General features: G+C 38.0%; 1 protein-coding gene across 5 annotated transcripts in view; it reads left to right on the top strand.

Annotated features, from left to right (window-relative positions):
• The window catches only part of LOC139983699 (uncharacterized), a 53,357-nt gene that overhangs the window by 7,714 nt on the left and 18,268 nt on the right, over positions 1–27,375 (top strand). For 3 of the 5 annotated variants that reach the window (XM_071997428.1, XM_071997431.1, XM_071997432.1), the window contains exons 2-10: positions 540–620; positions 3,425–3,745; positions 7,505–8,158; positions 8,941–9,279; positions 9,375–9,482; positions 10,108–10,157; positions 10,739–10,760; positions 11,222–12,738; positions 26,089–26,294. In XM_071997428.1, the coding sequence (XP_071853529.1) occupies positions 560–620; positions 3,425–3,745; positions 7,505–8,158; positions 8,941–9,279; positions 9,375–9,482; positions 10,108–10,157; positions 10,739–10,760; positions 11,222–12,738; positions 26,089–26,294 (3,278 nt within the window). In that variant the 5' untranslated portion in view covers positions 540–559. Of the gene's footprint in view, positions 1–539; positions 621–3,424; positions 3,746–7,504; positions 8,159–8,940; positions 9,280–9,374; positions 9,483–10,107; positions 10,158–10,738; positions 10,761–11,221; positions 12,739–17,877; positions 19,026–26,088; positions 26,295–27,375 lie in introns of those variants that run through there. The other 2 variants (XM_071997433.1, XM_071997430.1) reach the window with 2 other exon arrangements.

Here is a 27,375-nt window from a genome sequence, read left to right as displayed (position 1 = left end):
GACTAAGGGAAGTTTCAAACTTTCTCCTTGGCTTTGAAGAACTCTTCAGAATCGTTATGAAACTACTTTTACTGTGAGATAACCCGATTTTTATAAAGTTATCAGTAGAAACGGTCACGGTACGGTTAAGGTTTGTAACCGTTATCCAGTTATTCCTAGGCTATCTTTCACAGGATTACAATACACTTTGACCCTTTTCTTTGCTTTCCCTTTACTCTTCAGAATAAACAAAATACAGCCTACTATCACTAGTCGTTCGTTATCAGAACAAACACAATATAACCACCTATATCATTTGTCAATGGTTTTCTCGGACTTCATTACTTTAACAGCTTAACATTTCTTATTGTGGGAGCTGTAAGATGAGTTACCATGTTCGTCCCACAGCCCAGCTATAAATTATGAACGCTTAAAAAACCAAGTTATAATGCTACCTCTATAAACAACGACATACAAACTGGCCTTTCGCTTTATCTTGTAACCTTGAAATTGAACGTTTCATTTACGGTCACCGTTACGTATGCTCATTCTATTTTTAGATTCTGGCGTATGAGAAGACATGGCGATTCTCGACACAGGATTCCTTATAGCATTGACGATATTACTTACACTATCTTCAGGTGAGTAGTAATCGTGTGAAAAGTGGAGAAACATTTATTACACGTACGTACGAGTAGCTGCACTATCGTGGCTGTATATAAGATGTTAAGCATGTTACAACTGTGCACCTCTTTCGTATTTCCATTTTTGGTTTCAATAACAAGAGAAACCTATACATTTATGACGGGGTGTGTATATGTGAGTGACGCCCAGATTGTAAGCACGATATCAGAGGATCAGATTCATGGAAACAGTTCATATGTGGCATGTTTAGGCCTATGCCCCTTATTGAGTAGGATATCCCTATTGAATCGGTTTAGGTCAACGTTTATCTGAGTTCAAAAGAGGTTAAACACTGGAAACCTTTGTAAACATGATATATCAATTAAGGAGCCTTGGATACTTTTTGGTTTGCATTCATGATGGCGTATGTGTGTGTGTGAGTACGTTTGTGACGCCCAACTTGTAGACACGATATCTCAAGAAGGAAAAGTCAGACCAATTTGATAGTTAGTGTGTAGGGGTACCACATTCAGTACAAGAAGCATGTTGTTTTTAGTGGAGGTGAAAGGTCATTTAGGGTCACCGGGGTCAAATTGTGAAAACCTTGTAAACACGATATCTCAAAAAGAGAAAGCTGGGTCAACTTCATACTTATTGAGTAGAAGTACCACATTTAGTACCAGTAGCCTATAGTTTTGGTCGAAGTCAAACATCATTTTGGGTCACAAGGGGTCAAATTGTGAAACTTTGTAAACACGGTATCTCAAGAAGGGTAGCATTTGCAGTGAGTAGAAGTACCACCTTAAGTTCAAGTAGCTTATAGTTTTGGGCGAAGTCAAATGTCATTTTTGGTCACCAAGGGTCAAATTGTGAAAACCTTGTAAACCTGTGCTGTGGCCGAGTGGATAAAGGCGGTGGCATTTGAATCAATGAGGCTTAGCAATCGGTAGGTTCGGGGTTCGATTCCAGGCCGGGTCATAGTAAGGTGGGTTTTTCATCCAAGAGCATTCTACGGTTTTCCCATCTGAAATGACTTTCTAAATTGAAAAGATTCCAAATTTGAGTTAAAAGCTTGAATTGGAAGCCACCCGACGTGTAAGTTGTAATCCATAAGCCCTTGCGGGCTTCTCCCACATTTGTGGTCGCTTAAGCGTCGTAGAAATAACTGCTGATTATTATTATTATTATATCTCCAGAAGGGAATCATGGGCAAACCTCATAGTTGTTATGTAGGAGTACCACGTTCTATAAAAGAAGCCAATTGTTTTTGGTGGATGGCAAAGGTCATTTGTGGTCACCAGGGGTCAAATTGTGAAAACCTTGTAATCACGATATCTCAATTGTCGAAGCTTGGGCCGACCTCATATTTGCTGAGTTGAAGAAGCCTATTGTTTTTGGTGGAGGTCAAAGGTCATTTCCGTCATCAGAGGTAAAATCGTGAAACCCTTGTAAACATGTACACCCTCACTATACATTACGTCAGATTCATGAAGAAAACTGTTCATGTTACATCATCAAAACCACAATGCAGTTTTGCATTCTGGTTATAATAGGCATGTAGATGCATTATAGTGAGTAGAAGAACCTTATTTTCTTCTACAAAGTTAAAAATTATCCGAGGTTACCATAGGTCAATAGGTGAAAACTTTGTAAACATGATATCTCATGATATGAACTACGAATACCCTTTATACGTGGCATGTTTATGCATCATAATGAGTAGAAGAACCAATCGTTTTGGTAGCGATTACACATCATCTGAGGTGACCAGATGTCAAACACTGAAAACAGGATATCTCAAGATACGAGGCATGGATACTTCTCATCCTTTTTATGCAGAATTGTGGATTTATTTATTAAGTTGTATTGCTTTTAGCGGAGGTCAACGTCCTCTGGGTCAACAGCCGTCTAACTCTGAAAAGCTTTTGAACATGATATCTCATGGTAGAAATCATGGATGCTTCTCATACATGGTATATGGATTTGCCATATTGAGTACAGGTGAATGTTGTTGGTGAGGTCAAAGTTCATTTGAGTTCAGCAGAGGGCAAATATGAACATCTCAAGAATACTATCTCCAGAACCTTCACTTAAAATACTGGTCTTAAAGATTCATGGTAGGTTAGCCTTAATAAACTTGAAATATTTGTAAACACGATACAACCAGAGACAACTTGATTGGCTTTCATATATTGCATGTTGCGTACCTGTAAGCAGTAAAAGGACCTTGTTGTTTTATGTTTTCGTGGAGGTCTAATGCCATTGTCTGTAAATCCTAACAAACACAAACCTTCTACAGACGATCTCAAGCTTACATTACATAGCTCATATTTTTAAGAGTACAAGAGCCCTTTTATGATGGGTGGAGGTCAGAGTTCATATTGGGTCAGCAGAGGTCAAAATATAAAATGAATCTCACCAGGGTAAGTATTAAAAAGGCAACTTCAGCTCTTTGAGAGTAAGCAAAACAAATTATTAACAACAAACAATGACCCTTTGTCTTTCTTTGATCGCTGTCGAAATATGTGACACGATTCTGCCATCAAACCATGTAAGCACTGGATCTGTTTAGATTTGTAAGTGTTCTCCCTCTGCAGTATTAACTACAGCCATTATTAGCTTGCAAACTACTATTATGATGCATATATAATGCATTTAAAGGCAAGTAACCGCTGGAAGGGATTTCCCTCTGGATATCCTTGTTCTTTAATCTGTTGATTTTCATGCTTTCTTAATTGAATAACTTTAACGCCTTACGTAAATGAAACCGCTACTGAGTTCGAGAACTATGACATAGCACATTCCATTTTCTCCTGTACAGCAACTTCGGCAGAAGTTACGGAATGCGCACAGACACAGTATGTTGAAATTGGTACAGTGGGACTCATTCTGTGTTCCTGTAATGGAAGTTCTATGGCACTCATAGCTTGGGTCAATGTTAACGAAGGAAAGACCCTTTTATTACTTCATGATGATGACAAACGTGGAGATGGCTACGAATCTGGAGAATTTGATATTTATCCTAACGGATCGTTACTTATAAATAACGTGACTGCGAGCCATGAATCTGTATACCGAGTATCAACGGCAATCTCCATTTCGGGTTTTAGAATTTCGAAGAATATCTGTGTGCAAACAACCGGTATGTAGCTTTCATATTTTAATTATGGAAAACCTACTGTAAAGTGTGAGAACGGAAAATTAAATATCTTATAAAAAATGACATCAGCAATTATTATTAAATAACCGCTCCCACACAATAAAGTAAATTAAGTAGATTAATAACAATGTAATTATGTTTTACTTGAAATTGGCCCTGTGTGGATGGGTGTTTGTAAGTGAAACTTGCTTGTAAACACGATATAGAAAGCAAAATTAAAGGTGGATTAACTTCATATTTGGTATGTGGGTCCGTCGTATTGATTAAAATAAACGCTATTCTTATCTGCGAATTTCAAAGATCGTTGAGGTCAAAAGAGGCCAATGTCTGTTAACCTTGTAAACATGTTAATTAAAATAGTACATCTTTCTTGAACTTCATACTTGGGAGTTTGAAAACATTGTAAACATGATAACTCCTAAACTCCTAAAGCTACAAGTAATCTCAGAGCTCCAATGCTATTCTTGTGGTGAACACGGTTTGGTCAATATTAGTTCAGTTTTTGGTTTTTCTTTGATTGATATATATAGGTCTTCAACAAAACATGCAATCATTCAGGAGATTAAATATGTTTCAAAGAGTTGATATTATTGCGTTTATCTGCTTCACACAAACTCACAGTGGAACTTGCAATATTCAATGGCAGTGCATTAAGGGGTCAAAAGGTCAAATATATCAAATCGTCTCAAAATATTTATATTCTCTTTGATTTATACCCGATGAATTTAGCTTCAGCATTAGGATGTGAGAATGTTTAAAGTGTATAAGCAATTTCATGTTTACTCTTATTCGGTAACAACTATTATGAAACGGATGGTGGGTGATAGAGCTGATTTGCTAGCTCAAAATTGGTAAAAGCAATCATGTCCATTCACTCATACATATATGTGCTTAAGTTTCACATACTGTAGAAAAATTTTCTTTCTGGAAATTGAAACATTTTGAAATAAAAGCCTGTACTGTAAAATACCTACAAGTGAATTAACTAGTTGATGCCTACACAAAATGTATCCCTAAATGACTGGGAAAACAGCTCACTATATTGTTATTTCAATTTTTCGGGGGTGGGGGCGGGGCCGGAGGTGGGTTTTTTTTCAGTTGGTTAAAAATAAGATTGAAACCTTTTCTTTTCAGTATTATTTATAGTCTTTCCGACTTGCCAAAAATTGGCTTCACAGTTCACTTTCGTAGCACACTTTTATTGGCAAGGTTTGGTCGATGGATATGGCAGGAGGTGCATTTGAAATATTTGTTTGGTTGTTGGCAGGTTGCGGAGTTGTTTCTTTTTCTGTAAAAAAAAGGAAATTGTGGCTTCATATTTGTCAGTGTTCTAAAAGATACTACCATGTTGGTTACATGTCAGGTACACTAAAATAAGAAACGATACTGAAAAGATAGCAGAACAAGCATTACTGGTTTAGTGAAACATTAGGACAAGACTAAAACAAAACACTTTTAGAAAGAAACAGAGCACATTCCCTTCAATTGTTACAATACCAGTAACATTTTAAACAATTATTACTTAGTACATCTGACATATATATTATAATAAGAATGTACTATGAAATTTATCCAAATTGGGTAAAACAACGAAAATGCCCCCTCCCCACCGCCTCTAGGCCTCTACTCCAAATTCCAGTTTCAAACAGGAAATCATAATATAAAAAAAAAGGTTAAAGTGGTATTGCACAAAAACGAGTAACTTTCCAGACAATGGCAAAGAAAGCTTCTGCTGCATACATGTAAATATGATCAAAGAGTGTAATGTATGTCAGGTCAAATCAAGGTAAGCGGAAGGACTTCAAAGTACATGCACAAAATACATGCATGTAAAAATCCAGACCCAGATTTGCAAAGATTTGTGGCGGCGAGCAGTTAATTCTGCACACGTTAAGAAAATAGCTCCCCTTGTGCAGCAAACTTCTTCAAAACAATGCGTACAATTATCTACTTTGGTTCGTTGTTCTCGAATTAAGCAAGATCGGTAACATTTTAACGTATTTTAGTAAACAACATCCTGCAACAAATATTAATCTTATTTATCCGCAACGACTGGCGTTATCTGTACTAATTCAGCTCTTGCAACATAGGCACTTGTAACGTTATTTTTGTGGCTTGGCATTGTATAGTATGGCCGTGTTTGGCAGGGCCAGGAAATCGACCAAGCAGTTTTGAATAGACCGGAGGGTGTTACATTTGCAATGATAGAATGAAAGTCTATATTTATTCGTTAGATTAATCGTCTATTAGATTTTCTTTGAACCACGGTACTTTCGTAAAATTTCGCTAACTAAACAGGGTGCAGTTACGTGTTGTTCAATTTGACCAATCACTGTCCAGGACTCTGTGTATGCTCTGTCACATCCGAAACAGGCGTGATTCGTGATTGACAGCTCGGTTGTGATGGTTTTAGTCATCATATATTCGTTTATATTGCAGGTGTATGTTAGCTAGAGTACTGTCTAGAAACATCACACAATATAGCCTAGCATTGGTGTAGCCTAGTTAATGGACCAAACACTGAACTGGTTATTTTTTGTGACCGAAATAACTTCAAACGGGTTGCAGTAACAAAGACCACTCCATTGAATATCAACAACTAACTAACTTTCACCTTCACTGCACACTACAATGACACGTGTTTGTATACAAATACAGTTGTTCTGGTTTGTAGTGGCATTAGTTAAAACGGTATTTTTCTTCGTTTTTAAAGAGAAAGTAGAACTGTTAATATATTATTTGGATAATACGGTATTTTTCTTCACCGGTCTTTGTGAATAAGTCGTGTCTTTCCCACATTCGTGTAGTTATGTCATTAGGTATGTTGCCGAACAAATGTCTCACTTATAGCGGCACAGTACTGACTACATGTATATATCACAGATCGGTACACTGAATTAAGTGCTTGACCCAGGAAGCGTGTATTTGCTTGCTATGAACAAGATCCGATAGGTCAAGTATGTCCAGCCCAGGGGCGATTGCTTCATGTAAAGCGATATAACATATTATTCCGTTTTACTTAGTACAGCAAAAGATCAAAGCAAAAACCAGACTTCGGGCTTGTAAAACGTAAAAAAAAAACGTGAAATGATAATGTTAGTAGATTTTAATCATACTGCATGGTGTATACATATCCTGATATCTCCTGACATTTGACACCATAAGGACATCGCGTAATGCTGTATTTTTCGTATTGATATTTTTTACCGAAAAAAACTGTAATGTATTAACGATATGGATATAACGGTTAAACTAATTTCCTTTATCGGTCTTTGTATGTCATGTCTCTCCATGATTTCCGTAGTGAGGTAATTTGGTGCACTGTCGAGCAGAGGTCGCACTACAAGCTGGATACTACTGCCTATGTTTGTGCTGAATGGCACCTATCTAAGTTATAACGTGCATGTGACAGTACTGGACCACATTATATGATATTGTTTTTCCCATTGGTTGAATGATGTATACATTTTTAACAATTTAGTGAATGATTTTGTTATCTCAAGTTTTAATATGGGATCATTTAAGTAGCTGAACAGCATTCATGAAAATGTCCCTTAATTGAAATTGTCAAAACTGCTATAGGATAAAATGTTCACCCAAAGATGCAGAAATTGTAATTCACCTGGAAACTCAATGCAACATTCATCGTCGTTCAATATATTTCAGATACAGTCACGTGTTTATCAATAATCAATGTGATCAGTACAAGAAAATGTATTCTTCAATGTTCTTTTTTAATAGTGAAACCAGCTATAACCATTCCGGCCATCGAGGAGTGTTCAAACACATACGGTACTACCTGTATTAAGTCGACAGCCGATTCCGTTGAGGTTAACTGCTTTGTTAGAGATAGCCGTCCCGCAGTCAAATTGAGTTGGACGATAAGAACTCATGGTGGCGATCGCATCCTACCATCAAACTATATTAATTTTACAACTAATAACGTGACATATACATCACATGTTACAGCAACGTTCTCTTTCGGGGAGTCATCTGTTTTAAGTCTTCTGGTCTGTCGAGCAAATAGTGTACCACTGAATTTGGTGGAAGAAGAAAAAGACTTTTTGGTTGAAAAAGAGATAGATTACACTTCCTTGGCAACTCCCATTAGAATATATTTAAAGATCCATTCACCGATGAATTTATCCTGTACAGACCTTCGATTAAACATAGTCGTTTGGAAGTGGTCACCTCAACAAGATGCTTTTGAAACCCTTTATGTTAGCATCTTTGAGAAAAGTAATCACACAAAAATCAGCAACAAGGAATACAAGCTAGGTGATGAGGGCAGTCTTTCTTTACAGAACACTTTGGTAGAACACGAAGGACTCTACGCTTGTGTTTACGATAACGGTGTCAGTGGCGGCATTGTGTTGTACGATGTGCTTGTGATGGGTAAGATGGTTTATATCATTTTATCTGTTATGCTTCTCAGTCTCTACTGTATCACCATAATAGCATAATTACATGGGTATTGGCATAAATTTCCCAATTTTCATAATACTTTGTTTCATCAAATTATCAAACTGTTACTATGCAAGATCAGAATCAGTGTCAACGACGGCCATGTTATGGGCTTTATCGATATTTATCTTGCCCACATACCTGTTTGTTTTGATTTTCAGTTCCCTGTTTTTTTATTGCTATCAGACAATCAATGAGCCAATAACACTATCCATGTCAGTATAAGTCAAATCTATATGGAGTGAAGATAATTAAAATCTCCCATGAACAACTTACAGTCTCTAATAGGAATTGTCTATGTGATACTGATAATGTCTGTTTGTGTATCAATACTTCGGGAAAATTGTGGCGAAACTGTTCTTCCTCGTAAAAGATGTAGTCTAATAGTTTACACTACAGTCGCAACTAAACTTCCATAGACAAATCAAGCTGACGTATGTATCTAGATACCTGGACGTGTGTCATGCCTTGTCCCAGTATGTGGCAATACACAGCTTATACTCATACTGCAATGTAATGTTAAACTCTTAGACATATCCTTAATTCGTTATCATGGAATGCAGTATCACAGGATATTTGTTCATTTGAGCACATGGTTTGACATCTTCATGCTGTATCCATTTTACCTTTTATAAGTTATGGGATCAAAATACTCGAAATCTAACACCAAATATACAAACATTTAATCTATTTGATGTATTATTTCCTTTCAGTTGATCCAACTCCAGTTTTTCCCTTCATAGATGGGTGCAATCACCAACAATATTGCGTCCTGGAGAAACAACCTCAGGACGTTTTGACTTGCTCGGTGCTGGGAATAAGACCTAAAGTGGCTCTTGAATGGAGAGCCTTTCGAGAGGAAACAACCATTGACTTTACACAACACCAATTAACGGTGACACAGATCAGCGACTTGTATGATATATCTCTGACAGTTAATTTTGACTTTACTCTAACAACTCAAAATAAAGTTACCGTCGAGTGTCGCGCTGTAGGAGAAAATGCTGAGCTATTCAGCCTTTCTACGAAGGTTGATCTGCTCTTTCCAAATGGTAAGTTAATACACGTTGCGTTAAATGTGCAGCTTTGAGAAGTCTATTCATGATTACTTGTTGTTATTATTTCCGTATTTTTGTTTTATTCATAGTGCTTTCCACAGAACAGAGATCAAACGCCTCCACAATAACCATAATTGCCGTATTGGTCACGGTGATCATCATCACAGCCGTTGTGGTGATTGTATGCAAAATAAGAGGTACATATTACTATTAATGTAACACGAGTTATACATATTTTAGTTTGATGTGTATATCTGTATTTTTCAACACAACAACAATACCTGGAAACATAGAATACTAGACGTAGTCACATATGTCAACATAGGAAGCTTGTTGATAGGGATACTAATATGTACCGTGCACTTTCTGAAAGTAAATATATTTATTCATTGATTAAAGTAAGTGTCCACCGTGTAAAGAAAGTCATAACGTTTGCACAAACAATCGTTTTCAAGTTTCTTTCTGGTAGATTGAACACTGCACAACTCTTTATCAAGATAATAATTTCATAACAGTGAAATATTTAGGATAACAAGAGCTCTTTTTTGATACACTAAACTTATTCCTGATGTGTTTCTTTATATAATTAGAACGGAAGATCAATTGTTTATTTCGCGGTTTTTTAAGGTCAAATTGAGCCACAATAATAGCATTGTGTTTTTCTGTACGAGATCTGAACTTTTTTTTCCCGAAAATTGTTATTTGTAAGATTAACACACAAACAATGTTAGTCAAGTAAGCATTTTTTTCCCTTGACAACATCTTAAACTACCCACAATATTCTACATCAGGATTTTTAATAAATCTTCGTATTCTTTTCAGCGAGGAAAATGAAAATGAAACGATTTAAGCGTGGAGATACAGAAAATGAGGTAATGTTTATTAATTTACTTTCTTTTAATAACTGAAGTAGGCAGTCACTGTATTCTTAAAGCAGAACACAGGGTTACTCATTTTGCGTTTCTTGACTGGAGTTAATTGGTAATTTTTATTGTTTTCAATCTGTATAATCGCTTTCATCATCAAAAGATGTAAGTAAGTATTCATTATACACTGAAGCGCCGTTTGCACCATGTATGACAATTAACGATGTGATACGATACTATAACAAAACCTTAGTTCTCCACACATACGATACATATATGCGATAAATGCAACTTCGGCGTCGTTGGAAATATTGCTGTTGTCCCTCTTGCAACCAACAGTCATGATGTAGAATATTATTGCTTGCAAAACACTTCGCGAAACGACACAACGATACGTCATGTCGGTAATTATACAATGTGTGTCAAACAACCTCCATTAAGTTCAACACATTTTAGACACTTAGCTCCATATCAAATTCAAAACGTATAAAGCGGATATCGCTATAGGAAGTATTATTGATGCAAAATATCAGACTTTATGTTATCGTTAAAGTATATTAAAACCATTGGAATGTTTTTTTTCACAGGGTATCGCAGTGATGGAAAATGGTATGTGTTGCAAAAGATATTAACTTGACGTTAATATCGTTAATTGGTAATATGCATTACACTAACAAAACAAAGAACATGTAATTTGTCGCGATGTGATCAACATTTTGTAAGCACCTCACATCATATACACTGTATTGTAGTGATAATTATGTAATCTTACATGATTCAAAGATTCCGCTCATTATAGCTAAATTATGAGTATACACATAGACACACTCTATTCTGGTGGATGAGATTTTAATAATACTTGTCACGTCGTTCTACCAAAGGATATCTAACACACGTCATCGATGGATATGTTGTTATTGTGTATTTATCTGAACTCCTTATTTTAAATAGTCTGCTTAATTCAAAGTGACACTGCCCGTCAAAAAGGGTAACATTTGATACATTGTATTATAAATTATTAACCAGTCAATATATTTGAAATTTGCTAACCATGATTCTTCTTATCACAGATTACTCGGAGAAAGCTGAGGCCTTCATCGGACAATTAAAATCCAAGTATGAAATATTTTACGATTCTGTGCAACCAATCCCCTACATTAAGGATAGGATGTATTGCGTGGACAGGGTATTTGTTGAGGGCGGTATTGAATACATGACAGGTATATCTGGAGGAAAGGCACAATGGGGTAAATTGTCATCCTACCAAGAATTAGTCAAAGAAAACTGTTTAAAAACAAAGCGACAGATTCTTGAAGGTGAACCTGGATACGGCAAGTCAACATTGACTTTACAGTTACTTTATGACTGGTGCAAATCTCTATCTACATCACCGTTAAAGAAAGTAGACGTTATTATTTATTTACGTCTACGGCAACTTGGAGGTGTTAAATCTATTTTTAGTGCGATTAGACAATTCATTCTACCGAGGGATTCAGATATAAGTGAGGAAGATATACAAGAAATATTGAAGCAAATGAAATCTGTGTTGGTTTTACTGGATGGCTTTGACGAGTATCCCGATCAAGAAAGTACAGAAACAGACATTTATCACATCATGAAGAAAAATATGTTTCGGAGATTTAACGTCATTCTAACTACAAGACCATCTTGTGTTCCAACCGATTTTGCACCTCACTCCGACCGTGTTCGGCTTACAGGTTTCGGGGAAGAGGCGCGTAGAAGGTATGTTGAAAAGGCTGTTGTTGGAACATATGGAGAAGCAGTGGATAGAATCATGAGGAAATTGGAGGAAAATCCCGTTCTTGATGACCTCTGTCAGGTTCCTCTATTCTTTGTTATGTTTGCGCACATGGCTAACAAAGACGAACATTCTTTAACATTCAATTCTGTTACTAGTTTTTTCCGGTATATGATATCCTGTTTTCACAGTCATATGAAGAATAAAATGAAAGACGAAAATGTAACAAATTTTGAGTTATTAGAAAAAGAACACAAAGTACTAGACAAACTCGCTTTTGAAGCTTTGAGTGGAAAGAACCAGAATCTTGTTTGGAATCGTGAGCAGCTTCGCAATCAGCTAGGACATGATTTTTACGATCAGTATCTTCGTATTGGTATATTCGTGGAAGAAGAAGAATTAAATATCGCGGATTCACCAAACGCACAAATTCATATTCAGTACAATACAGAGGTTCATTTTTATCACAAAACCGTTTGTGAGTGGTATGCTGCACATTACGTTGCAGAAGAATTATCTGGTGGAAATAATGTTTGTATCGACGAGCTTTTGCAAAATTTAGATCCTTTTGACCTGCAGTATTTGTACAGATTTGCGTGTGGAATTAACAAAATTGCCGGGCAGAAAGTTATCCAATACCTGCAGGAGAAAAAAGAAAGTAGAAAGTTCGCAATTCTGTGCATGCTAGAAGAGGAAGACAAAACTGATATATTTCTAAAATCAGTTTCTGATATAGTTTCGACTGTAAGAACAGACATTAAGAAGGAAGATAGTAAACTACTACAGAGATCTACGATACAAATACTAGATATTGCATCGAAAAATCAGGTAATTATCGTTTCACCAAATAACGTGTTTACAAGCTATATAGAATAGTAAGAATACAATCACAAACATAGAAATACAGGTATAAAGAACAAACATTACGTCATACCATTTTTGCAACCATAACAGGAAGTGTTTCTCACAAAGACAGATGTAAGCCAAGACCGTCAGCACTTGCTTAACACCAATTCTTGTTCTCAATATATAATGTGCGATTATATATACACCATCTTGAGATATAACTCTTACAATGTTTGCATTTCTTACTTTGACAAAATTAATATCACATCCACCGACAAATCAACTTCGACATATGATTCATTGAAATTGTCACTTCTCAATATTACCATGTTCACATTCCGTTCGAATTGCTTATTGTTTTGACTTTACGTGTCCAATGTGAAACTATCATAATGGACTGTGTGACTACGTTATGTACTGAACTACAACGGTGTCCAGATGTAATCTTAGATGTCATAAAAAAAAACTATTTACCTCCAAAGAAGTTACCAGAAAGAACATTTAACGTAATAAATGTCAATCGCTCCCCCTTCCCTCTCTAAAGAGGGGAGGAGGAGCGGAATATCAAGTCACATTTGTTGACCTAAAATCGCAGCTCACCTGTAACGAAACAAAATAGATATTTTTGTATTCGTGGTATTTTTTTTTAGTTCTTAGTTCCTTGCTTTAGCAAAAGGAACCTATGTAGTCACGTTGACTCGTGTGTTGGTGACGCTTGCTTGGGTACACTGTAAATCAACAAGGGAAAATTGTACTTAACTCAAACTTAGTATATAGATCCGCAATAGAGAGAAGGTGTACCATATTGTGTTTGGTGCCTGTGAAGGTCACCAAATGTCAGTTAGAGTCCAGAAACCAAAATATTTAAAATAGCAATAACTCCCATTGACAGGATTCGACATGGTTAATATTTTAGAAGTAGTTGTGAATGGGGTAAGGGATCGTTTCCAAACATAACGGTCGTATTACCCAAGGTCAACACAGGTCAATTAGGGGTCAAAAACTAGTATATTTGCAATAACTTGAGAACAAAATGTCCATCAAGGTTGGGAGTTACGCTATTGTAATCCAATAGTCCACCTGTATTTGGGTGACCTTTGTCCTAAGGTTGACCTCCAGTGACCTGTATTAGTTTCTTTCAAGTTGAGTAGTTTAATTTTCGTGGCCATATACCGATCTAATTTGTCCATAAGTTGAATCCTCTGCAACCTTTGTGTGCGAAGTTATTAGAGATCAAGGTTTGTTAAAATTCTTAATAAGTACAGTTAGGATGATTCTGTGAGTTCTGTAAAAAAAAGCCAACTCTTGCTCATATCAGTCACCTGCTCCTCAACAGGTTCTCAAAAGGACCAACGGTTGATTTGTGATATTTTTGGCAACAATAATGTGTGTGTGTAAATTGGACCACTTAACATTTTTAGGACAGCGCTGCTCCCTTGTAAATATTCCTTATGCTCTTGTTATCAAAACATTTTTAATACAACATATAACATTCTTTAACGTTTAACTCATTTCGAAGATGTCTTAGAAATTTTGACGTTTTGTCTGAAATTACCGATGTTACTGTACTTCTCGAAATGTTATATATGGAAATGAAATGTTATATATTTATGCACTTTACAGTACAAATGTCTAATAAGTATTTGTTTCTCAGTAAGGGGACATACGGGGAGGAGGTAAAGGTAAGGCCCGTCTTGGTTTTATTCTGAGCGTTTAGCACAAGTACAATTGGTGCCCGTGTTCGGACGTTATTTAGATGCTGGGAAATTTGAAGTGTCAGTTCTGCATATATCTTTATAATCTGTTTGGTGCCCCTGCCTATGAGTTGTAAGTAAGTGATTTGTTTACGGAAATTTACTTCTTAATAATTGTGATTTTGGTTTCGATGATAATCGTAACCTTTGCAATTATGATTACGTGTGTATGCGTTTGTTTTGCTCTCAGACCGAGGACTTGAACAAAAGAATTTCAGGTCCTCGGTTGTGATTTCTAAAGAATCACCACGTCCTCGGAAGAATTCTATTGTATGGGGTATTGTCAAAGTTAGGGTACGTGGATTTGAACAATGGAAAATACAATGGGGTCCTCGGTCTGAATGAAACACAAATATGTGTGCGAGTGTGTGTGTATGCGTGAGTGCGCTTGTGACGCCCAGCTTGTAAACACGAAATTTCAAGAAGTGTGGGTCAGACCAACTTTATATTTTGTGTGTAGAAGTAACACATTAAGTGCAAGAGGCCTATTGTTTTTAGTGGAGGTCAAAGGTCATTTGGGGTCACCAGGGGTTATATTGTGAAATCCTTGTAAACACGATATCTCAAGATGGGAATCATGGACATACTTCGTATGTAGTGTGTAGAAGAACCACATTAAGTACAAAAAGTCTATTGTTGTTGGTGGAGGGATAGGACATTTGGGGTCACCAGGGTTCAAATTGTGAAAACCTTGTAATCACGATATCCCAATACTGGAAGCCTGGGCCGACCACTTATTTAATGTGTAGAAGTACCACACTGAGTTTAACAAGCCTATTGTTTTTTATGGAGGTCAAAAGTTATAGGGGTCATCAGAGGTCAAATCGTGAAACCCGTGTAAACATGTACACCCTCACTATACATTACGTCAGATTCATGAAGAAAACTGCTCATGTTACATCATCGAAACCACAATGCAGTTTTTGATCTCTAAAGCTTTCAGGCTGTTAAAAACCGTTAATTAAAGTTCCAACACGACCATTTGCAATGTCCTTCAATACGACGAAGGACAAAATCGTGTCTTCAGAGATTGTATTTCTCTATCACGCGGATTCATTACAATGTTTTTAATTATATTCATTGAACGAGTTCATTTAAATAAGGATCGTAGTTTTGTATTGTATTTCTGAGGAAATGTCGTGTTTGGGAAGTGCGCCATCTATTATTTGCTCTCATAATCCCATATAAATTGAAGTAGGGAGAAAGACGTCATATCCACATATTCTGAAGCCGTTCATCCAACTGGTATAGCTTTGCTTGTTCGGCAAGAGAGTACCGTCGCGTAATACAAACACTACGTCTTTGACATAACTTAAGTGATAACGTTGACATAAATCACTCGAAATGGTAATAGCGTGTGCCGTATTTGGGTTCGAAAATCGTCAAAAATGTGGCAGTGGTCTTACTGGACTGTAGTTCCACAGGTCATTCTCAGAAAGCGATAGTAGAAAGCAATTACATAGAAATTTAATTACTCTACTAGCGTCTTCTGCTTAGCTGCTGTATTGTTATTCACTGGACTCTGGATATAGTTAGCCTATATGCCCTAGACCAACTTCGGCCGTCTTATCAGATGGGATATGACTGTAAGCCTAGTGACAAAAATTATCACCACCCCAGTTTACTTAAAACTGTATTGCTAACGACAAATACACATGCCAGAATAACATGGAATGACGGCTAGGATGTCCAGGACTTATCACTTACAATTCAATACTAGGAAAACAGGCTTAGTCTAGCTTAGACCTATTGCCCTTAGTGTAAATTAGGTTATCCTTTTGGTCATAACTTAAGCATAGAATATTCAAGTCTATTAACATATATAGAACTTATTGTACAGATAGTCAAAAACATACTCCATTTACAACATATCCCCGACACTGTATTTTTACATAGGCAGTATAGGTCTTAACAGTATTCTGAGATTTGCGGTAGGCCAAAACCTACTCTGCAGAAAATATATTTAAATATTTCTTTGAAAATTCAGGAAATATACTGATAATTTTTCGGGCACTATCTGAGAGAAGGATAAATGGTTTTGTGTTATTCAATGGTTAATCTTATGTGAGGGAATCTGTGCGTTCCATGGCAAGTAGCCATGAGTCATTTCCGGCTCGAACAAAGGGTCCTTGTGTGTTACGCAATATAGCCAGCTGGGAATAGCTCAGTTGGCGTGCACACTATATATTTCAAGACGAATCAACAAGCACGAATAGTTTATCGAAAGTTTTAGTTCTAAGTAATAAATGAGCATGTGATGCACTTGGACAATCACATTGTTGACACTTGGAGGTAAATATATCTTTCTTTAACCTGTTAAGTTCTTGTAGCACTGGAGTGATTCAGTGATCGTATATTTTACTTAATATTATCGACCGTTTTCGTATCGGTAAGGCTTGGCTAGGGTACGCTATCCTACTGTACAGATTATGCCGGGATAGGGAACCCCTATTCTAACGTTATGTTGAGTAGACATACTGTGGGTTACATATACTTATATTTAACTTGTTTTATTGAAGATGTATCTTAATAAATAATCTACAGGTTTTACTTAAGGGTTGATTTCACATTCATATTTGAAAGGAATGTATTATAGAGATTATAGAGATAATTCTAGGAGCCAGTTACGTAAGAGGCTCACATACACGAGGTTGAGATTATGTTCTGGGAGAGCGCCCTCTGTTTCAGCCAAGATGGCGGCGCCCATGTAACGTTAAATTTATAGTATTTTATATGTATACAGAATGAGGTTCATAACATGTAGTTACCTAACGTAACATAACAGCATAGCCTCACCATGTGCATCTATATTTTTAAGTGCTTTTTCTATATTATCAGTATTCTTTCTCATTATTTTACTTTTAACCATTAAGACTTTAGAGATATTTTCTCTTATCATATTTAAGGTCATGACTACCCACTTAAAGGGATAGTACAGTTATAGCCTTAAAGTGATAGTATGCATAATAGTTAAGATATTTTCCTTCCCTTTGACCAAATTCAATGGTTTGTATTAATTTCGCCATGCACTATCCGAGCTAGTATTGTTTTACTAAAATGTTATAACTTAAAGCAGTATATATGTTTGGTAGTTAAGCCGTATATAGACAATACCCTTTTGTTTAGTATTAAGTTGTTGTTATTGACAGACGTGTCAGGGACGTAATAGTCGCAGCTACTTCTACTATGTATTGTTATACGTTGGATTAATACCACTGCTAGTTAAGTTAAAGATGTCATAACGATGTCCGTGCATGTACACCTTTTTGGCCTTGGTCTTAGGTGACGTTAATATTTTACCTCTAGAGTGCGTATATACCGTATAGTCATTTTTCCTGTTTTTCACTTTTACTTCTTCTCTTTGCAGTGTGTCAGGGGGTTTCTCTTGAGTCTTACCCACTGCCCTCTTGATTTTACCAATTATATCTAATTTCATGTTTAAATACATGGTGCCACCAGACCATTGGTGAAACACAAAATCCGTTGTTATTTCTGTCTACTACATCCTCACAATTTGGTGTCAGAAGTGGGATGTGTGGCAAAATTTGAAAATTTTAATCAAATCAAGAGGGTAGTGGTGAAGTAAGATGTCTGGAAAGGCAGTGAGGGAGATCCAGAGGAGACTAGATGAGCTGACGATGGAGCTACAGGTGGCCAAAGCAACCAAACAAAATGAGAAACCCAACACCGTTTATGTTCTTCCACCGGAGAAGAAGCTCCGATCTTTCTCTGGATCTGATGGATGTCAGGTGAAAGCTTTGTAGAAGATGTTAAGACGGCTATGAAACTGCGGAGGCTGACTGGAGCAAGTGCTGCAGATTTCATTATTGCTCAGATGGTCCTGCACGTCGAGAGATATGCCACCGGCCTAGTCAGCTGACCTCCGACCCTGACAAGATACTAGATGTCCTTCAAAAAACCTTCGGAGAACGGTACACTCTTGACTCACTGATGAGGCGAGTGTACAACTGTACCCAAGGCGACAGAGAGTCCACCTCTGACTTCGCCTTCAGATTAATGGCGCAGGCAGAAAAGCTGTCTACCCTTGACGATGTCCCCAATCCAGAGAAAACCATAAGGGAACAGTTCTGCGATGGACTTCGAGACAAAACCCTACGCAGAGAGTTGAAGAGACTGATGAAAGATGAAGGTCACATGTCCTTCATTCAACTTAGAGACTTGGCCCTTTATGGGGGAAGATGAGTCTCCCAGCCATGACAAGAGGATGGCAGCTGTTTCTTTTGCTGAGACAGTCGGAGACAAGCTCTCTGACACTTTGGAAAGCCTTTCATCAGCCATTTCTAAACAAACCGAAGCAGTTGAAGCTGTGCGTAAGCAACAGTTCGAGTTCAATACACGGTTGGAGAGACTGGAGGACCAATCTGCCAGAAAGGGAACATTCACCAAAAGACCGAAACGAGACAGGTCAGAGATTAGATGCAGAAGGTGCCAGGAGATGGGACACTACGCCAGTGAATGTCCTAGTCCTGTAGTGGTAAGCTCTAGTGCGTCAAACTAGAACCACCCAGCAACAGGAGCCATGTACTGGGTGACAACTGTTTAAAGTTAGGCTCGATTTCAGAGACAGCATTGGTGGGGAACAGGCCGATCGTGACGGTGAAGTTGGCGGATGTGGAGATAGAGGCTGTAATAGATACAGGCTCTCAGGTCACTATAATACCTGAGCAGACCTTCCAGGAGTATCTTGGGCACCTTCCATTGGTACAGTTGAACTGGTTGAATCTCAGAGCTGCCAACAATACAGACATTCCTTATACAGGTTTCTTCCTGTCAGATGTCCAACTTGGGGGCATTACAATCCCTGAGCGGGGCATTCTGGTAGTTAGATTAGCCAAACCGGGATGTATGCTTATAGGAATGAATGTTCTGAACCATTGCGCCCCAGAACAGCTTGCACAACTTTTGGAATTGCCTTCAACTCATCAACCTCAGATAAAAGCCAAAGTAGTCCAGGGTGTTGTCAAAGTTGCAGGAAGTAGAAAGGTCAGAATTCCAGCTAGATCTGCCATTGTAGTGCCAGTGACAGGTCCTGTATGTTCAGAGGCTGCTGAGGTTATTGTGGAGCCGGTGGAAAACCTACCTGCTGGTGTGTCCGTCTGCTGCACCTTGACTTTTGCCTGTAAAGGTCGTCTCAATCTTCAGGTAGTAAACCTTTCCGAAGAAGAAGTGTGGCTTAACCCTAGAGCACCTCTTGGCAAACTCCAATATGCAACAATGGTTGATGATGGCAGTGTCAACTTCGAGGGAATTAATAGGCTCAATGCAGACATCAACTACATCCAGATGGACAGAGAACCAGATGCAGAATCCAAAGTGTCAAAATTACTTTGGAGTGGTCTTTCCAGTGAGCAACGGCAACAGGCAGAGAATCTGCTTCGGATGAATTCTGATGTTTTTGCTGCTTCAGACACTGATCTAGGTTATACAGACAAGGTTACCCATCGAATTTACCTGAAAGACGAAACTCCTACCAAGCAACCATATCGACGAATTCCTCCTCCACAAATAGAGGAAGTAAGGGAACATGTCGGAAAGTTGTTGGGTGCAGGAGTTATAAGGGAAAGTACTAGTCCCTTTGCTTCTCCTATCGTCCTTGTCCGTAAGACAGATGGTTCACTACGGCTGTGTGTGGATTACCGCAGGCTCAACGAGAAGACCATTAAGGATTCATACCCAATACCTCGGATCGATGAGTCGTTAGATGCACTGCATGGAGCAGAGTGGTTTTCCTCCATAGACCTTTTGGCTGGTTACCACCAGGTGGCAGTTGACAAAGCCGACAGATATAAAACTAGTTTCACCACACCATTTGTTCTGTTTGAGTATAACAGAATGCCCTTTGGGTTATGTAATGCACCGGGAACTTTCCAACGCCTAATGCAAGCCTGCCTGAGTGACCAATTCTTTCAGTGCGTTCTCTGTTATCTGGATGATATCCTTGTCTATTCCAAGTCATTCGAAGAACATCTCACTTACCTTTCACTAGTCTTTGATAGGTTAAGGAAGTTTGGACTAAAAATCAAACCAAGTAAATGTGAGTTGTTCAAACCTGAAGTGAAATACCTGGGTCATATTGTGACACGAGATGGAGTAATGACAGATCCAGGGAAAGTAGATGCTGTGAAGAAATGGCCGACTCCCAAAGATGTAAAGGAGCTTAGGTCATATCTTGGTTTATGTTCCTTCTACAGGAGATTTGTTCCTGGGTTTTCTAAAGTAGCTGGACCTTTGCATGCCCTTGTTGCTAACTGTTTGAAAGAAAGGAAGAACAACCAACGTGCAGCATTTACCTGGCAGACAGAGCATCAACAAGCTTTTGACACTCTGAAGAGCAAATTATGTTCAAGACCAATACTGGCCTATGCTGATTTCAAGTTGCCCTTTGAAGTGGAAGTTGATGCCTCCTCCCTTGGATTGGGCGCAGTCCAGTCACAGGTCCAAAACGGAAAAAAATGTGTCATAGCTTATGCAAGCAGGACCTTGCGTGGACCAGAACGCAACATGCAGAAGTACTCCAGTATGAAACTTGAACTCCTGGGGATGAAGTGGGCGATAACAGAGAAATTTAGAGACTATCTGCTAGGCTCAACATTTGTTATCTATACTGATAATAACCCTCTTGCCCACCTTAAGTCTGCTAAGCTAGATGCAGTAAGTCAACGCTGGGTTGGAGCTTTGGCAGCTTTCGAATTTTCTGTGGCATACAAACCAGGTAAAAGCAACCAAGCGGCAGATGCCCTCTCCAGGAGACCTGTGGATAAAGTTCCACATAACCATGTTTCATCTGCTAATTATGTGCATACAGCCAGAATGACTACTCTTCCTGCCAACCTTCAACGGGCACCTACTACAGAGAATCCAGTACATGTCAGTGCCCTTACGTCTTTACCTATGTTCCCGGGTTATGACAACACACAGCTAGCAGAACTACAGCAGAAGGATAAGTCGATTGCTCGACTCCTGCACTACATTACAACCAACCAAAAACCTACTCCTTACGAACGAGCACATGAGAGTGAAGATGTTGTACTGCTGTGTCGGCAGATGAACAAGATCAAGACCATTAATGGGCTACTGTACCGGGTCACTGAGGACAAGCAAAAGCAACTGATCCTCCCACGTGTTCTCAGGAATGATGTCCTTGTAGCATGTCATGGCCAGGCTGGGCATCAAGGGTCTAACAAAACCCTTGGATTGGTGAGGAGTAGATGTTACTGGCCCAAGATGACTGAACATGTTACTTCTTGGTGTGACCAATGTGACCGTTGTGTTAAAGCTTAAATGGGTCCTAGAATTAAAGAGCCGCTGCGGAGCATGATCGCTACCAGGCCGAACGAAATGTTGGCAATCGATTTCACCATCCTTGAGAAGGACACAACTGGTCGAGAAAATGTTTTGGTGATGACTGACGTTTTCTCCAAATATACACAGGCAGTAGCCACCAGGAACCAAACCGCAGAGACAACAGCCAAAGTACTGGTGAGAGAATGGTTCACCAAGTTTGGAGTTCCCCAGCGTGTACACTCTGATCAAGGCAGAAACTTCGAATCATCACTAATTCGTTCCCTATGTTCCATGTACCAAGTAAAGAAAACAAGAAGTACTCCTTATCACCCTGAAGGAAATGGGCAGGTGGAGAGGTTCAATCGTACTCTCCATGACCTGTTGAGAACTCTACCTGCAAACCACAAACGGAGATGGTCCGAACATCTACCAGAAGTGCTGTATGCATACAATGCTGCGGAACACCCGTCGACAGGATTCTCGCCTTTCTACATTATGTTTGGCAGAGAACCAAAACTTCCAGTGGACTTCCTGCTCAATGCCAACTCTGATGATGACAGTCCAACTAATGAATGGTTACTAAATCACGCTGAAACCATGAGGATGGCATACCAGAAAGCAGGGGAGCGTATGACCAGTGAAGCTGCCAAGAGAAAGGTTAGATATGACAGGGATGCTCAGGAAAAACCTTTGGCATTGCAAACCATTGCAAACCAGAGTACCTCCGGTCTCATCCTCAAGGACGGCACAAAATTCAAGACCAATGGAGCCCTGTCATATACAAGATTATTGGAAGACCTGGGGGTAAAGCTAACTACACCATACAGCTTGTCGACAATACTGGTGAAGAGAAAACTGTTCATCGACGAGAGATAAAGCCGTGTCCCATCGTTTACCAGGAGCCTGAGGTTTCCCCGACTGATGATGACTGCTCTCCACCACACCGTCCTTCCACCAACTCAGACAGTAGCACCAGTGACAGTGACTATGATGACCAACCACGACGAAGCATGAGATCTGGTAGAGGAAGACACAGAAACCTATACCATGAGCCACGAAGTGTCCAAACTAACTTCTAAGAGACAGACCCGACTGAGAGTCTAGACAGGCGACTGCAGTCTATCCATGATAGGTCAAAACAAATTTTGGACGCAGTTGCATCCCTTACCTAAAAGAGTCTTCTACTCCTAACACATTCTAAAAATATGTGTTTCTATAAGTTCCCTTATCTATTAATTCTCCAAAATCAGTTCTGAAAAGTTTTAGTTTCAGTTCAAAGTTGTTACTAGTAAAAGTTATTACTAGTAAAATTTCAGTAGAAAATTCCAGAGGACTTCTCCCTTCCAATCTTTGGCTACCAGCGTTGATATTGTAAATAGCCAGTCAACTTTACTTTAGCTGAAAGTATTTTAGAATACTCTCGGTTGTTGCTGTTTTTATTAACCTTTTCTCTTCAGTGATTGCTGTTACTTTCTGAAGTGCCTCTTCCAGAGAAGTGTGTCCTAAGTCATTAGTAGTTGTTTTCTGGTACCTCTACTACAATACTTTAAGGACAGTTTTAACAGTTGTATTTCATGTTATGTATAATGTTTGTATTCACTCTTAAGGTTGTTTAGTAATAGTTTGGTGACAAACTTAGTTTTAGCAGGGGAGTGTGAGGGAATCTGTGCGTTCCATGGCAAGTAGCCATGAGTCATTTCCGGCTCGAACAAAGGGTCCTTGTGTGTTACGCAATATAGCCAGCTGGGAATAGCTCAGTTAGCGTGCACACTATATATTTCAAGACGAATCAACAAGCACGAATAGTTTATCGAAAGTTTTAGTTCTAAGTAATAAATGAGCATGTGATGCACTTGGACAATCACATTGTTGACACTTGGAGGTAAATATATCTTTCTTTAACCTGTTAAGTTCTTGTAGCACTGGAGTGATTCAGTGATCGTATATTTTACTTAATATTATCGACCGTTTTCGTATCGGTAAGGCTTGGCTAGGGTACGCTATCCTACTGTACAGATTATGCCGGGATAGGGAACCCCTATTCTAACGTTATGTTGAGTAGACATTCTGTGGGTTACATATACTTATATTTAACTTGTTTTATTGAAGATGTATCTTAACTGCTTAAATACACACGGCGATACACTGTGTCAGTATTCTTACTAGTGCAATTTCTATGCATACACCAAATATACAATTAAAGAAACAATAAATAACAATTCCAGGACGCTTCCTTTCATCTTTACATTCCAACGAATAAACATCTGTTTCTAAAGCACATGCAATCCTGCCGTATACAGTGATCTACGTACGTACACATTGTATTACTATTGTAACATTCAGTGTGTACGTTTAGTGTGTCATTCATTCCCTGCGACATACAACTGGATTTACGTCTTTTAGGCGAGAATATCGTTTGTGGTTTGCTGATGTTATTAAAATAGCTGAAAGTAGGTGAAATTAACGTGAACGCTGTAAGCCTTACCTTACGCATACGAGTGCATTATAAGTCATTCTGAAAGGGAGATTATCAGCAACGGTAACATTGTTTCTGTTTTATCACTAGGGGTTGCAATATAGCTTCGATTCCTAACTCTAACGTATGGACGTCAATCAGGCATAGGCTAGGCCAACTTCCTTCAAATACATCCACGGTTAAATGAGTAGAGTATTTGTTTCAGAATGATACAGTAGGCCTAACTGAATTTAAAATGTCGTAATGATTTTGATTTAATCCGAGAAGCCTTTATTGTTACTATTGTACAGTATGACTTGGCCATTATTGATGTTACTCGCTCTACTAAATACTGTGACATATTACAGTAAAGTAACGATGATGTATATTAGATCACTGTAAGGCTGGAAAGCGTGAATGGGTGCTGGCTGATTGATAACAGATACAGTAGCACCAACAAAGTACCAAGTAAGGGAAATATGAGATAAATAATTAAAATAGGCCAACTTACAATCATTCTAAGCGTTATTTAAAATGATTTCAAAGTAGTTTTACAATTTGCTGAAATCGTCACTCTTTGCTTAAACATTCTTTTGGTTACTCATAGTTGGCTAATTATTCTAATCATAATTTCTGATTTGGTCGCTTAGAGTCTATCAATAAGCCAATCTGATGGGAGGGGATTTCTAGACGGTATCTCTCTGACTGACTATTTTTTTCGAAGTACTAGACTAAGCTAATAATCTTGTGAATAGTATATTTTTAATTACAAGTAATTAGGCCATTATAGCCACATCTCACTAGCTAGTGTTCAATGTAGAATATACATTATGGTATGTATGGAACTGCATCTGTGTCTCCCGGGAACGGAAGTCCATTGTCGCGGGCAACTGACGGCAGAAAGTGTCCAACATCGGATTGATTGGCGAATGTAATACATAAATGTAGTAATAGGCAAAAAGGGGAAATAAATTATTCACTGAAAGAATAACGAGGGGGAGATGGCTAAATTATTTATTTCCGAGCCAACCTTAAAACGATTGTAAAAATATATTTGTTATCATCATTTTTTGGGGGGTTTTCATTTTAATGAATAAAAACATGTAATCACTCAACATATTTGATGCATACAATGTGATATTGTGAATGTTGCAAAATTGGTTACAAAGTAAAGGTAATAGTTAACGTCGTTACTATCAGATACAGCATTTCCACTAGATTTTAAATGATAAACTGCAGCTATCGTGAAGAGAAGTCGATTGTAGCGGGCTATTCACGGCAGGAACGTTGTCTGGTCTCGGCTGGTTTGTCTGTAATAATACATACATGTACCACCTGGATCAACTATAATAACTGCGGAACGAACAACATTTGAGCAGGGTCTTAATCATTTAATCTGGATAAAAATGATATGATTTAAACCATAAAATGTTCTTCATATTATTCCGTAAATTGATATAAAACATAATAACATTTTTGTTTGGTCAAATACAGTTCATATCTAGCGTGGATACAGTGTTAGGCGTTCATAGGTTTCTGCATTAAATGAAATGAAACGTGCATACGAAAACATAACTGTCAATTTTGTTTTTTTAAAGTTATCAGTTAATTGTGAAGTTCATTATGTGAAAACTTAGATAATTTATGTAATGCAAATCATTTATGTATATATTTCTTGTTTATTAACATGTATAGCCGTTCGTTGATTATTTGGTCATTTGTTTGATACATGTTAAATTCTTGCTATATGCTTACTGTACATGTGTCTAATATTAAGGAAACACAAGTTAACTGTGATCTTTCTTTCCTATTCTTCAGATTCCTATACTTCATCTTTACCTTCAATGGTCCTTCAGTGGATTTGACGGTGAAGATATCAGACTTGAGTCCGGTCTTTGTTTATCAAGCCTATCATCAGTACAGAAGATACACATCAATGTAGGAGGAACTGAAGAACTTAGCGAGGAAGACGTGATCGGATTAATAAACTATGGCATAAAGTCACTAAAATTCAAGACACTATGGTAAGTGGTAAATCACCTTACATGCCTTTCGTGGGGTTGGGGGGGGGGGGGAGTCAGAGGGTTAACGCTAGAAGTACATATTTTTTATAAGACTTGTTGCAGGGTCTCGTGCATTCATATTCTACACCAGTTGAGTTTACCGAAATCATATTTAAAACAAGGTGCAGTTTGTAGTGTTACGCTACTTTAAAGGAATTTTAAATTGGGAAATACCTTAAAATTTGAATTTGCTACTCAGCACTTTACAATAGTTACTTTGCAGTTAACATCAAGTTGTAAGTTGTTTTTTCATATGTGAGGGTATGGTGTATCTGTCTGGGATGGAGAATTTTCATTTTATTAAGTTTAATAAGGCTTGACCTTAGAAGTTAAAACCAAAGTCAAAGGGAAACCACAAACAAATAAAGATAAAATGAGCAAATTCAAACTAACAAAACATTATGTGCTGTATCATATAGTTATGCTAAAATGTGTTAAATATCAAAAACACAAAATAGGACATTATTTTTGGACGACTTTCTTGTTGATGGATGAGAGGGTAAAGGGATGCGTTGTTTTAGTTAAATTCATTTTAGATGAGCGTCAATGGTTTCAGTGATAGTTATTCGGTATTTGGTCTAGATACCTGTGTTTTGTAAAAGTAAAATAGTCAGGGTCGCCTATGAATCTGTACTTCACAGCACTGTGGGATTATTTTAATATTCTTGGAATGATGCATAAAGTTGGAATGTTGGTATTATAATATTTTGTAAGTTTTAGCAAGTTATTTTACCTTTTTGAGTACTATCACATGTTTGTTTTTATTAATCGTCACCAAAAGTGGGCCGATGCATCCACACCTTCTAAACACCTCGCTTCACAACAGAAAGGAAGAAAATCAGTCCATTCATATCCAGCTCACCGTTGCCGTGATGGCACAAGATATTCTTTGATTTCATAACATGTTAAATGTATTTGGGCCATTCTCGGTCACGTGTGTGACGAAAAATTGGGAGATCTGCACTTTACCACTAAGTAACTACTTTTAGGTAAAGAAAGTTGGGTTGATTGTAGTACTTAAGTATGCACTAGGGGACTCTTT

This window comes from Apostichopus japonicus, chromosome 16 (genome assembly GCF_037975245.1).
Source record: "Apostichopus japonicus isolate 1M-3 chromosome 16, ASM3797524v1, whole genome shotgun sequence".
In the NCBI taxonomy this organism is placed as follows: domain Eukaryota; kingdom Metazoa; phylum Echinodermata; class Holothuroidea; order Aspidochirotida; family Stichopodidae; genus Apostichopus; species Apostichopus japonicus.
This window is presented reverse-complemented; position numbering and strand designations above follow the sequence as displayed.